The sequence below is a fragment of the Thamnophis sirtalis genome, unplaced genomic scaffold (assembly GCF_051295495.1).
Source record: "Thamnophis sirtalis isolate CommonGarterSnake01/CBP01778 unplaced genomic scaffold, rThaSir2_p1.2 scaffold_4, whole genome shotgun sequence".
In the NCBI taxonomy this organism is placed as follows: domain Eukaryota; kingdom Metazoa; phylum Chordata; class Lepidosauria; order Squamata; family Natricidae; genus Thamnophis; species Thamnophis sirtalis.
In genome coordinates this window covers 121,528,533-121,540,782 of record NW_028261384.1, presented here as the reverse complement: position 1 = coordinate 121,540,782, position 12,250 = coordinate 121,528,533, and the positions used below count along the sequence as shown (strand labels likewise).

General features: G+C 45.3%; 1 protein-coding gene across 2 annotated transcripts in view; it reads left to right on the top strand.

Annotated features, from left to right (window-relative positions):
* The window catches only part of BICDL2 (BICD family like cargo adaptor 2), a 31,635-nt gene extending 25,984 nt beyond the window's left edge, over positions 1 to 5,651 (top strand). The window contains exons 9-10 of one of the 2 annotated variants that reach the window (XM_014059287.2): positions 2,508 to 2,691; positions 4,917 to 5,651. In XM_014059287.2, the coding sequence (XP_013914762.2) occupies positions 2,508 to 2,681 (174 nt within the window). In that variant the 3' untranslated portion in view covers positions 2,682 to 2,691; positions 4,917 to 5,651. The remainder of the gene's footprint in view (positions 1 to 2,507; positions 2,692 to 4,916) is intronic. The other variant, XM_014059288.2, reaches the window with a different exon arrangement.
* Positions 5,652 to 12,250: the final 6,599 nt, after the last annotated feature.

The window sequence follows — 12,250 nt, the reverse complement described above, 5'->3', positions numbered from 1 at the left end:
TGTTAAGTGAGCTTTGTCATATTTTATGCCACTGATGTTAAGTGATTCACTACAGTTAATAAGTTAGTAACATGGTTATTAAATGGATGCTGTGGCTCAGTGGCTAAGACGCTGAGCTTGTCGGTCAGAAAGGTCGGCATTTCGCCAGTTCAAATCCCTAGCGCCAGGAGTGAGCTCCTGTTAATTGTCCCAGCTTCTGCCAACCTAGCAGTTCGAAAGCATGTAAAATATGCAAGTAGAAAAAATAGGAACCACCTTTGGCAGGAAGGGAACAGCATTCCATGCGCCTTATCCATGCCGGCCACATGACCACGGAGACGTCTTCGGAGAGCGCTGGCTCTTTGGCGTTGAAATGGAGATGAGCACTGCCCCCTAGAGTCGGGAATGACTAGCGCATATGTGCGAGGGAAACCTTTACCTTTAACATGGTTATTGAGTGATTGTGGTTTCCCCATTGACTTTGCTTGTCAGAAGGTCAGAAAAGGTGATTACGTGACCCCGGGACATTACAACCGTCATAAATATGAACCAGCTGCCAGGAGCCTGAATTCTGATCACGTGACCATGGAGATGCTACAATGGTTGGGTGGGAAATGATCATAAGTCACTTTTTTTGGTGCCATTGCAACTTTGAACAGTCACTAAATGAAAAGTTGTAACTCGAGGACTACCTGCCGTTAAAAATATATGAGTACATAGGAAGGGTTAAGAATGACATCCGTGCAAAATAAATAAATAAATAGAAAATAATAAAATGCAAGTGAGGTAGAAGTATAGGAGTTTAGAAATTTAGAAAACCACAGAAACAAACCAGGGAGGAGCTAAAATATTTTTTCTCTTCCTGTGTTGGATTTATGATACTGTACAGGTAGTCCTCAACTTACAACCACAATTGAGCCTAAAATATCTGTTGCTAAGTGAGACATTTATTAAGTGAGTTTTGCCACATTTTATGACCTTTCTTGCCATAGTTGTTAAGTGAATCATTGCAATTGTTAAGTAACACAGTTGTTAAGTGAGTCTGAGTTCTCCATTGACTTTGCTTATTAGAAGGTCGCAAAAAAGGATCCTGTGATCCCGGCACATCACGACCGTCATAAAAATGAGTCAGTTGCCACGCATCCGAATTTTGACCTCGTGACCCTGGGGAGGCTTCGAGAGTTGTACGTCTGAATAATGGCCATAAATCACTTTTTCCAGTGATGTTGTAACTTTGAACGGTCACTAAGTGAACTGTTGTAAATCGAGAACCAATGAAGGCACCTGGATGGTCTGGAGCTGGGGCCAGCAGAATAAAAACTGAGCAAACATTATTGATTGAGCTCTGGGTTGCAATTGCATGCCCCAATGTATGAGAAAAGGAAACGTCACTTTCAAAATGATGCAACTCTATTATTGGGAACAAATTATGACATTCCGTTTCCACAAAGCCAAAACCAAATCACAGTCATTCTTTTTTTGTCTTTGCTTTGAGCATTTGGGGCAAAAATACTTTCGAAGTTGGAGTCTCTGAGAGCAAAATTGTGCCTTTCATTCAAAATAACAGGCCGTCCTCGACTTACAACCATTTGTTGAATGATCGTTCCAAGTTACAAAGGCACTGAAAAAAATGACCTAGAAGCAACCCTCAATCTTATAGGACAACGGTCACAGCATCCCCACTGTCACATGACACACATTTGGGCACTCTGCAACCAGCATGTATTTATGTGGGGAAAGAGCTGTTGGAGTGCGGTGGTTAGAATGCAGTATTGCAGGCTAACTCTGCCGACTGACAGCTGTTCGATTCTGACTGGCTGAAGGTTGACTCTGCCTTCCATCTTTCCAAGGTCGGAGGAGTAAAATGGGGACCAGATTGTTGAGGGGGAAACATTGACTCTGTAAACTGCTTAGAGAGAGCTATAAATCACAGTGAAGTGGTATATAAGTTTAAGTGCTATTGCTATTGCTAACTCTGCCTACTGCTAGGAGTTCAATCCTGACCAGCTCAAGGTTTACTCAGCCTTCTGTCCTTCCAAAATCAGTAAAATGAAGACCCAGGTTGGGAGAATAGGCTGACTCTGTAAACCCTTAGAGAGGGCTATAAAGCACTATGAAGCAGTATATAAGTCTACTGCTGGGGATATGTATGATTGTTGCACTGTCCCAGGGTCATGTGATTGCCATCTACAACCATTTCCCAGATGCTTCTGACAAGCAAAATCTGGATTTGCTTAACGACTGCATGATTAATCTAAAAACTACATTGAGTCACTGAACTGTGGCAAAAAAATGTCATAAAACCTGACGCAACTCACTGTTACAACGGCCTTGCTTAGCAATGGAAATTCGGGTCCTAAATGTGGTTGTAAGTTGAAGACTATCTGTATTATAAGCAGATGAATCCTTTTAAATGAAGGTGGATTGGGACAGCATATCTGATAATCCCCCAGGGACACTCAAGAGAGGATTTCTGGATTCTATTTCACGTTGATCAGAATATCACCTTTTTTCTTTGCGGCTTACAGGATGATATTCAGTATATTATTCACCAGCAACTTCTCCAGAAACAGCGGGAAGAACGCCACTGCCTCACCCCACCACCAAAGCCACCGACACAAGGCAAGGATCCTGAATTATTTCGCGCTGGTGCCAGCATGCCCAGTGGCACGGGCTTCTTCTCATTCTTCCGGAAAAGCTGAATTGTTGAAGGTGTGGAACTTCTAATATGGGTGAAGGCAGGAAAACGGGCAAAGGGAATGCAAAGGCCAGACTGGATGATAAGAGACGCAATATAGAGCAGGGGTGTCAAACTCAAGGCCCAGGGACCAGATCCGGCCAGCGGGGTGCTTAAATCTGACCCCAGGGCCACCCAGGAAACAGCTCATTTTCTCTGGCAGAGCTCTTGGGCCACCACAGGGACCCCCAACACGAGTGACGTATAGCTGGCCACCCCTACCCAGTGGTGGGTTCCGGCAGCCGCTACTGCTGGTTTGCTCAGGGACGTGACACGCACACATGCGCAGTACAACAAAAATTGCAATGCGCATGCACAGAAGCAAAAACAAGATGGTGGCGCCTATGCGCCGCTGGGAGAACCAGTTCAGGGGCATGGCTGGCTTGGGTTGCTGCCAGTTCCAAAGACCCAGGCCGCCAAGCTACTACCAGTTTGGCCAAACTGGTCTGAACTGGTCGGGACCCACCACTGTCCCCACCCCGCTTCCTGAGGTCAAACACAACGCTAATGTGGCCCTCAATGAAATCAAGTTTGACACCCCTGATATAGAGGCTGTGAGGGACATCTTGTAAGGACAAGGGCTGAATGAATTCAAGAGCCTTTTAAGCAACTTTGATCTCAGCTAGGCCAAGAACCTGTTCTCTTATTCTGTGTCCCACTCTTAAAGATGTTGGAAAAAATGGGGTTGTGCTGTCAGCTGGAGAGTTAACAGCCTGGGTTCGAGACTCGAGCTCCGCACAAAGGGGTGAGCTCTCTTTACCTTCCTCAGCTCCTACCCATCTACCATTTCGAAAGCATGCAAATGCAAGTAGATAAATAGGTACCATTTTGGTGGGAATGTAACAGTGTTCCACGCACCTTTGGTATATGGCTATGCTGGCCGCATGGCCACAGAAATTGTCTTCAGACAATCCTGGGTCCAGGGGTGGCCTTCAAAAATTGCAGCAACGGGTTTGCTGCCCCTTTGCTGGGTGAGCATGCCTTGGTGGGTGTGGCCTAGTCGGCCTCCTGCACCATGGCAGTGGGGGGGGGAGGACCTTCTTCCTCCGGAGGCTGGAAACAGGTCCGGTTCCGGAACCTCCGGTAGGCCAGTTTTTCCTCCTTCCCGAGCCTCCGTGTGGCCCTGAACTTACTTGGTATGATGGACGGGCTGCATTGAGACGCCTGGGAGAGGTGGGGTGGGAGTGGCAGGGCGGGGTGGGGTGGGCATGGCCAGCTAGGGGTGGCATTTGAGGATTCACTGAACTGGGCAGAATCCTAGCTAGAGGATCGCCCAAAACCGTGTGAACCCCCATCAGCCCACCCCTGGCTGGCTTCCTCGGCCAAGAAACAGAGATGAGCACTGTGCTCTAGAGTCAGACATGACCGAGAGGGAAATCTTTGCCTGTTTTTGCTCCAGGTGCTGCCCCCGATATTATGTTTGGTTGAATGCATCCGAGGATGCATTTGTAGAGGAATCCATGCCAATAATGGCTCCAAAAATTCCTTTCCAAGCACCCATAACATAGGGGTAGATGTAGACCATTGTAAAAGAGACAGGAACTTCTTGGGAGTATGGTTAGCCATCCATACTTCCACATTGGAGCATCTGTAGTTCTTCTTCAACCAAGGTTGGCAGCAAAGCAATTGGGTTCCCGGCCTTTCTCAGTTAGCAAGATCTGGTCATCTCAAGGCATGTTTGGAGCATCCCATTCAATCACAGCTTCAGGGTGGCGTCATTTGGTGATACATGAATTTCAGTCACACTGGGGCAGTTGGAGGTTTCATGTCTTGGAATCATCTAGTCCAAGGATGTCCAACTTTGGCAACTTTAAGACTTATGGGCTTCAACTCCCAGAATTCTCCAGCCAGCATGGCTGACTGAGGAATTCTGGGAGTTGAAGTTCCCCAGTCTTAAAGTTTCCAGAGTTGGACCTCCTGATTGAGCCTGCAACAATGCAGCCGGATGCTTTTCCGATATTCAGACTAATAATTCCCAGATGGCACAATTCAAATACTGCAGAAGACCATCCAAGAAGTAACTACAAGAGCTAGGTAGAATATACCAGTCTGAATCAAGGTCAAATCAAGTGGATGGCATCAGTTGGCCAATTGATTGAGCTGATTAAAGTCATGCAATTAAATGCAATTCTCTTTTAGTAGTTATACTGGATTGTAAAAACTAACATTGGGTCTGGTCTCTCTTTTAAAACACATCTAGGTTTCCAACATCAGTTCGCCAACCTCTGCTCCAAGTTCTAAGATCACCCTCTTCTGGTGAGTTGGAGACATGACTCATCTAAGTGATTCCAGAGTGGCAGCTCGAGACATCTACAGATCCCAGCGCCTGGCTTTTGATGGAATGGAACCAGAAACATGGCTTCTGATCCTTCACTTTTTCATAGAATGAAGATTGGTAGGAAGGGGCACATTAATCTCACATCCCTCCCTTGCAAGAAGAAATAGATTACAGGTAGTCTTTGACTTTCAACCATTCATGTAGTGACATTTCAAAGTTGCAATGGCACTGAAAAAAGTGGCTTATGACCATTGTTCACATTATGACCATTGTAGTTTCCGCTTGGTCGCGAGATCGTATTTATGAAGGATGCTGTGTCCTAGAGTCATGTGATCACCTTTTGCGACCTTCTGATAAGCAAAGTCAATGGGAAGGCCAGATTCACTTAATAGCCATGTGCCTAACTTAACAACTGCAGTGATTCACTTAACAGCTGGCAAGGAACTTCGTAAAATAACAACTGACTTGCCTGGCGATGGAAATTTTGGTCTCAGTTGTGGTCCTAAGTCGAGAAAGTCTTGTAATGTTCACTTCTTTCAAGTGGGAGACAACTGCTGGCAAAACAGGAACATCCCTAGAGGGGGAAATGAAAAAAATCAAGATGGCAGCTTTACTCTTGAATTTTTGACCCACATCCCACAGATACTCTCTAGCAAACCCTATTTTACTTTTCTTGGTTTGAAAAAAAAGGTAATTGTCCCTTGGGTTGAACTCAGCTGCTAGTAGCTATGTAGACACATCTGTTTTCTGGGAAGTATTGGGTTAAGCCTCAACATTCTCTTCTTGTCTTAAAGAGTGAATACCAAAGAATGTATTCAAGGATTTGATATTTTAATAGGATGGATAATGGGAAATAAAAGAGAATCTGAACCAGGTTCTTAAAATCCAGGCAGTCAGAGGACAAAAGTAGTGAATGCAACAACTCTGGAAGTTTTTAAGAAGAGATTGGACAACCATTCCTCTGAAATGGACCAGAGTTTCCTACCTGAACAGGGGGTTGAACTAGAAGACCTCCAAGGTACCTTCCAAATCTAAAAAAAAAATATTTTGTCAATTCCACCTGAAATAGTGCACAGCAGCATGGGCATGAAAGTCTCCCTTCAAAATGCACCAGTATTATACTCTGTAATGCATTAGAGCAGAGGTCTTCAAACTTGACAACTTTAAAACTTATGGGCTTCAACTCCCAGAATTCCCCAGCAGCATGGCTGGCTAAGGAATTCTGGGAATTGAAGTCCACAAGCCTTAAAATTGCCCAATTTGGAGACTTCTGCATTAGGATGTCCTCTTCAATAAGATCAACCTATGGCAGACTCCCACTGGCTGTGTTGGGACTGTAAATCCTAGAATTCCTAACCATAATTGCCATATTCCTGGGAATTCTGGACACTGTAGCCCAGTATTTCTCAGCTTTGACAGCTTTTAAGATGTGTGGACTTCAACTCCCAGAATTCCTTAGCCAGTCATGCTGTAGTTGTAGTTCCACAATCTTAAAGTTACCAAAGTTGGGAAACACTGCTGTAGCCCCTACTCATTCAGAGAACATCAAATCGGGGAAGGCTGACTGAGATTTTCTCTATCACTTTTTTTTTTTTTAATAAAGTATATATATTTGTGGCTTTTAAAAAATCTGCATATATTTCTACATATGAGTTTCAGTCATGTTGCAGAAACACCAGCAGGGGGCAGTAATGCTCTATCCTCTTCCTCCTCCCTTTTCTCTTCCTGTTGTATGCAAACAAGAAACAAGAAGATACTATTTTGCACATATAATTTCTATTGCTATTTAACATACAGAAGAATATATATTTTGGTTTCAATACCAAACCTGACAGGCCTGATCCAGACAGAGATTTATTTATCTATGAAGAAGAAATTCTATATTGCTATAGAGTATTTTTGTTGTAAATTTGTTAATACAGATTTAATAAAGATTATTAACGTCACGCTTCTCTGACATTTAATGTCAAACTTCTCTGACACTTCTGTTGGAGACCGCGTTTTCAGGTGGAAAGTAAGCCTTCACAACATTGAGCAGTGATTTCTAGGAAACTGGATTCTTCAACAGATCAAGACAGAAACTAATCTAATAATATTCAGGAATCTGAGCAGAATTTATGACCAGACTTTATAACTCTGCTCATGCTTCAGTCACTTTACCATTCATAAGAGTTTGGACCTACGCTATATCTAGTCCAGCTGCCTCCACAATAGGGATGGGTTCCGGCAGTCAATACTGCCGGTTCGCTCGTGGCCACGCCTAGCACGCACGCTTGTCTATGTGCAGTGCAATAAAAATTGGTCTGTGCATGTACAGAAGCAAAAAACAAGATGCCACCCTCGTCAGAAATGGTTTGGGGGCATGGCAGACTTGGATTGCTGCCGGTTCCAGCGTGACCCGACAAAAGAGCGAACGACAAGACCGCGCCCGACTAAACTGTGTCGCTAAAACCACGACGTCATCAATGCGCCGACAACAGCACGGCGACAACAGCGCAGAGACAGACGGGCGTTTTACAATAGCGTGTCGACAGAAAGATGATTTAACTTAAGGTAAGGGTTAGGTTTAGGGTTAGGGTTAGGTTTAGCGTTACGTTTAGGTTTCGGGTTAGGGTTACGTTTAGGGTTAGGGTTAGGGTTACGTTTAGGGTTAGGGTTAGGGTTAGGTTTAGTTTTACAGCACACTTCTGTCGCCGCGCTGTTGTCGCCGCGATTCAGTGCTCATTCGTCGGAGCGCTTTAGAACACACGGTTTTGTCAACGCGGTTTTGTTGTTCGCCCTTTTGTCAGTGAACCCGGTTCCAGCGACCCAGGCCGCCAAACTACTACCAGTTCGGCCGAACCAGTCCGAACCAGTAGGAACCCACCATTGCTCCAGAAGGATATGCAAAGCCATGTAGGTAGTCCTCAGAAGTGGTATTCAGCTGCTTCGGACCGGTTTACTTGAATTGGTAGAGTAGAATTGCAGGTGAGCCTGCTCACCCACTCCAGCTCCAAAATGTCTTATGTAGCCTTGTTTTTGATGCCGCATGCGTATGTGCATGTTGCACGCACGAGCAAAGCACATGCGTGGAAAGCTGCATGCATACATGGGTGGAAGGCATGTATGTGCAGTACGAGCATGCACTCGCAGTTGTGAACCTGTGGTAAACCTAAATGAATCCCATCACTGGTAGTCCTCAGTTTAAAACCATTTGTTTACTAACCATTTGAAGTTACAATGGTTGAAGAAAGTGGCGTACTGCTGGTCCTCACACTTATGACTGACCCAGCATTCCCACAATCACATGATTGAAATTTGTGCGTCATTTGCGAGTCAATGGGGGAAGCCAGATTCGCTTAATAACCTTATGATTCATTTAATAACTTCAGTGATTTGCTTAACAACCATAGGAAAAGGTCGCAAAATAGGGAGCAACTCACTTTATATCTCTCTTGCTTAGTCAGGGAAATTTTGGGTGCAATTATGTTCATAAGACCAGGACAACCTCTATACCAAGACGGCAAGCAAATACAACTCATTTTCCTCCTATTTTCCCCACAACAACAACCCTGTGAGGTTGGTTGGAATGAGAGTCAGTAACTGGTTTAAAGTCACCCAGTTGGCTTTCATGGTTAAGACTGGGAGCTGATCTCCTGTTTTCTATCTGAAGAACTGTGGGACTTAACTATGAAATCAATTCACTACAGTAACCGACATAACAGCTGCCCAGAGACACTCTGTGTGAATTGGGCAGCTACAGACATTTGTTTATTAGGGATGCAGTGGCTCAGTGGCTAAGATGCTGAGCTTGTTGATCCGAAAGATCGGCAGTTCAGCGGTTCAAATCCCTAGCGCCACATAATGGAGTGAGCTCCTGTTACTTGTCCCAGCTTCTGCCAACCAAGCATTTCGAAAACACATAAAAATGCAAGTAGAAAAATAGGGACCACATTTGGTGGGAAGGTAACAGCGCTGAGTGTGCCTTCGGCCTTTAGTCATGCCGGCCACATGACCAACAGAGATTCTGTCTTCGGACAGTGCTGGCTCTTCGGCTTAGAAACGGAGATGAGCACTGCCCCCTAGAAAACGGAAACGACTAGCACCCATGTTCAGGGAAAACTTTACCTTATACGTCTGTTTAAAAAAATAAATAATAAACAAGCCAGTGAATCCTTCTGTTCTAACTGTATACCAGAGGTGGGGAACTATGCCGCCTTTATGACCTGTGGACTTCAACTCCCAGAATTCCTGAGCCATCATGGCTGCCTCAGGAATTCTGGAAATTGAAGTTCACAAGCCATAAAGGGCCATAGTTCCTCATCCTTATACCAGTGATGGCGAACCTCTTTGGCATTAAGTGCCCAAACCAGAATGCGTGTGCATGTGCGTGCGCCAGAGCACTGAAAACCCAGTTTTTAAGCTTTTTTGGCCGTTTTTCGGGCCATTTTCAGGCTGTTTTTTGGGGCTGTTTTTTTGGCCATTTTCTGCTGGTGCACGTGTGCGCACCGTAAACCAGAATAGCAGCTGGCAACAGTGCACATGCCCACAGAGAGTGTGCCATAGGTTTGCCATCACGGCCCTATACATTTGAACATAACTGACCATGTATATTAGAAAAGGATACCCTGAGGTGAGTTTAAGTGGTCTTCCCATTTCACTTGCTTTGAAATGTGACACGCTCCCTTGCACCCTTAAATCTGATCCCCTGCTGGGTCTTTTAGAAAACTTGAGACTCTCTTGCCAAAATAATAATAGGCTGGGGATGATGGGCTATCAAAATGTAGCTTCCCATTGGTTGGGTGAGAATGTTTGGATGCAGCTGATGGGCCATTAAATAGCCAATTACAGTAGGTAGTCCTCCAATTTCAACTATTCATTTAGTGACTCTTCAAAGTTACTACGGCTCTGAAAAATGTGACTTATGATCATTGCAGCATCCTGAGGGTCATATAATCAACAACCGGACACTTGGCAACTGGCATGTACTTATGATGGTTGCCAAGATCCAGAGTCATGTGATCCTTTTTGGCACCTTTTGACAAGCAAAGTCAATAGCGAAGCCAGATTCACTTTACATCCACGCTACTAACTCAAAAACTGCAGTGATTCATTTAACAACTGCGTAAGAAAGTTCAACAATGGGAAAAAACTCACTGCCTCGCTTAGCATTGAAAACTTTTGGGTTCAGTTGTGGTTGTAAGTCCAGAACTATCTGTATTAGTGGTAGTTCTGTGTCTTTTTTTATCTGGCCTTTTTGTTGTTGTTGGTTAGCAAGAAAAAACCCCTTTCTCCCCATAATCGTAATGTTTAAAATATAGGTTGGGAACAAAATAAGATGGATCAAAAGAGAAAACAGAATTTGCCAAGAAGTCCTAAGGAGTAAAATGTTATACTGTCTATTATCGGTAAGGATTTAAACCAAGCTGATCAGATCATTTAAAAAAAAGGGGGGGGACTTGAATACAAGCTCACCAACACTGAGCCTGCCCTTTGCTTTTGCAGTAGTAGAAGTTGTGATTCTAACTGAGAAAATGCCAGTCTGTGCCACAATCGCTGGGTTGTGGGCACCCTCGACTCTGCGCCAGCTGCATCCCTCTGGGTGGCATTTTCCTTTTCTCATGGTGGGCCTAAGCAGAGAACAATGTGCCTCTCTTGCAGAGCCGAGGGGGCGGATGCAACTGGCATCCCAACTTTCCGGAGAAGAATGCAGAACGGATGGGTCAGGCAGATGGTCAAAGCAAACAGCCACAGGCATGGACAATCCGTAAACCTGCCCCATCACTCCTCTCCCAAACCAGGAAGCTGCATAAATTTCATGCAGTGCTTCTCAATCTCAACAACTTTAAGATGTGTGGACTTCAACTCCCAGGCTTCCCCAGTCAGTTATGCTAAACTCTTAAGCTGGCTGGAGAATTCTGGGCGTTGAAGTCCACACATCTTAATGTTGCTGAAATTGAGAAACATGGATGTAGATTATTTGGACAGGTGGCAGGATGCCTCAGTCCCTAGGCAGGAGTGGTGGGAGGGGAGGCTCTGAGCTAGGAACCCTGTCAGTGGCTTCTTCTGCCAAAAGTTAAAAGAATCTAGTTCAGTGTTTCTCAACCTTGGCAACTTTAAGTCCTGTGGACTTCAACTCCCAGAATTCCCCAGCCAGCAAGTCACCAAGGTTGAGAAACACTGATCTAGTTTATTTCTGGTATTTTGGGGACACACCCACCCTACTTTCTCAGCAGTAAAAGAGAGAGAAGTGGTTTGCAGCTGACTCGTGCCAAGTTTTTTCCCTCCCCTTTCCAGTCTAGTCTTGGGATTTCCTTGTGGTCACCCATCCATCCAAATCCAATTGCACTCAACTGTTTGAAGAAAAAGCCCAAAGTGCTGTTCCCACCCGGGGCTCTTTTCTGCCAAGGGCTACTCCGAATCCAGCCACCCCACCCCCTTTTGGAATTGCGACCCAGTTTCCCGGCTGAGCTGCTATAAAGGAAGTTGCTGTGCCCAGCCTAGCTGTGAAAAGGCGAAACCTCGTCCGGAGCCTCGTGTTTAGATGCAGCCAAACAAGACGCACCCTGTAATGTAATCCCCCCTTTTATTAATGGGTGCCACCTTCCTCTGGGTCGCATGCCGGCCCTTTCCCTCCAAACCACTTTTTATTCCCCCTCCCCGCTTTGCCCCGTTTCCCCAGATCGTTATTCTTTTATTTTTCATTCAGCTTTCTTCCCAACTTCCGACCCTGTTCGGAAACCCACCGGCCTCCTTCGAAGCTGCCTTCTCCGCATTCTCGCTGGGCGGAGTGCCCGAGGGGAAGCGGGATGGGGGGCGAGAGAAAGGAGGAAATAAATCCTGGTTTTTACCCCCTCGGACCCAACCTTATGACGGCCCCCTTTTTTCCCGGCTGCTGCCATCCTTAAGCAGAAAAGTCTCCTGAATGCATGCGATTCCTATTTCCCTGCAGGCCGGGGAGGATAGTCATTGTAGAAGTCCCCTTGGTCTGCGGGCGCCAGGTTGGAGCCCGTTACATGCATGCAGGCATTTTAACGCTGGAAGAGGGAGAGATGCGGCTGAACTATGCACGTCGGAATGAATAAATATATATATATATATTTTTTAAAAAATATGATCTGTATCTTTAACCCCGGCGCGCGGGGATACATACACATCTATATAGATAGATGGATAGATGGATGGATGAATGGATAGATAAGATAGATACAGATATATAGAGAGATATAGATACATACACAGACACTCCCCCTCCCCGAAGGTGGCGGGCCCTCCTC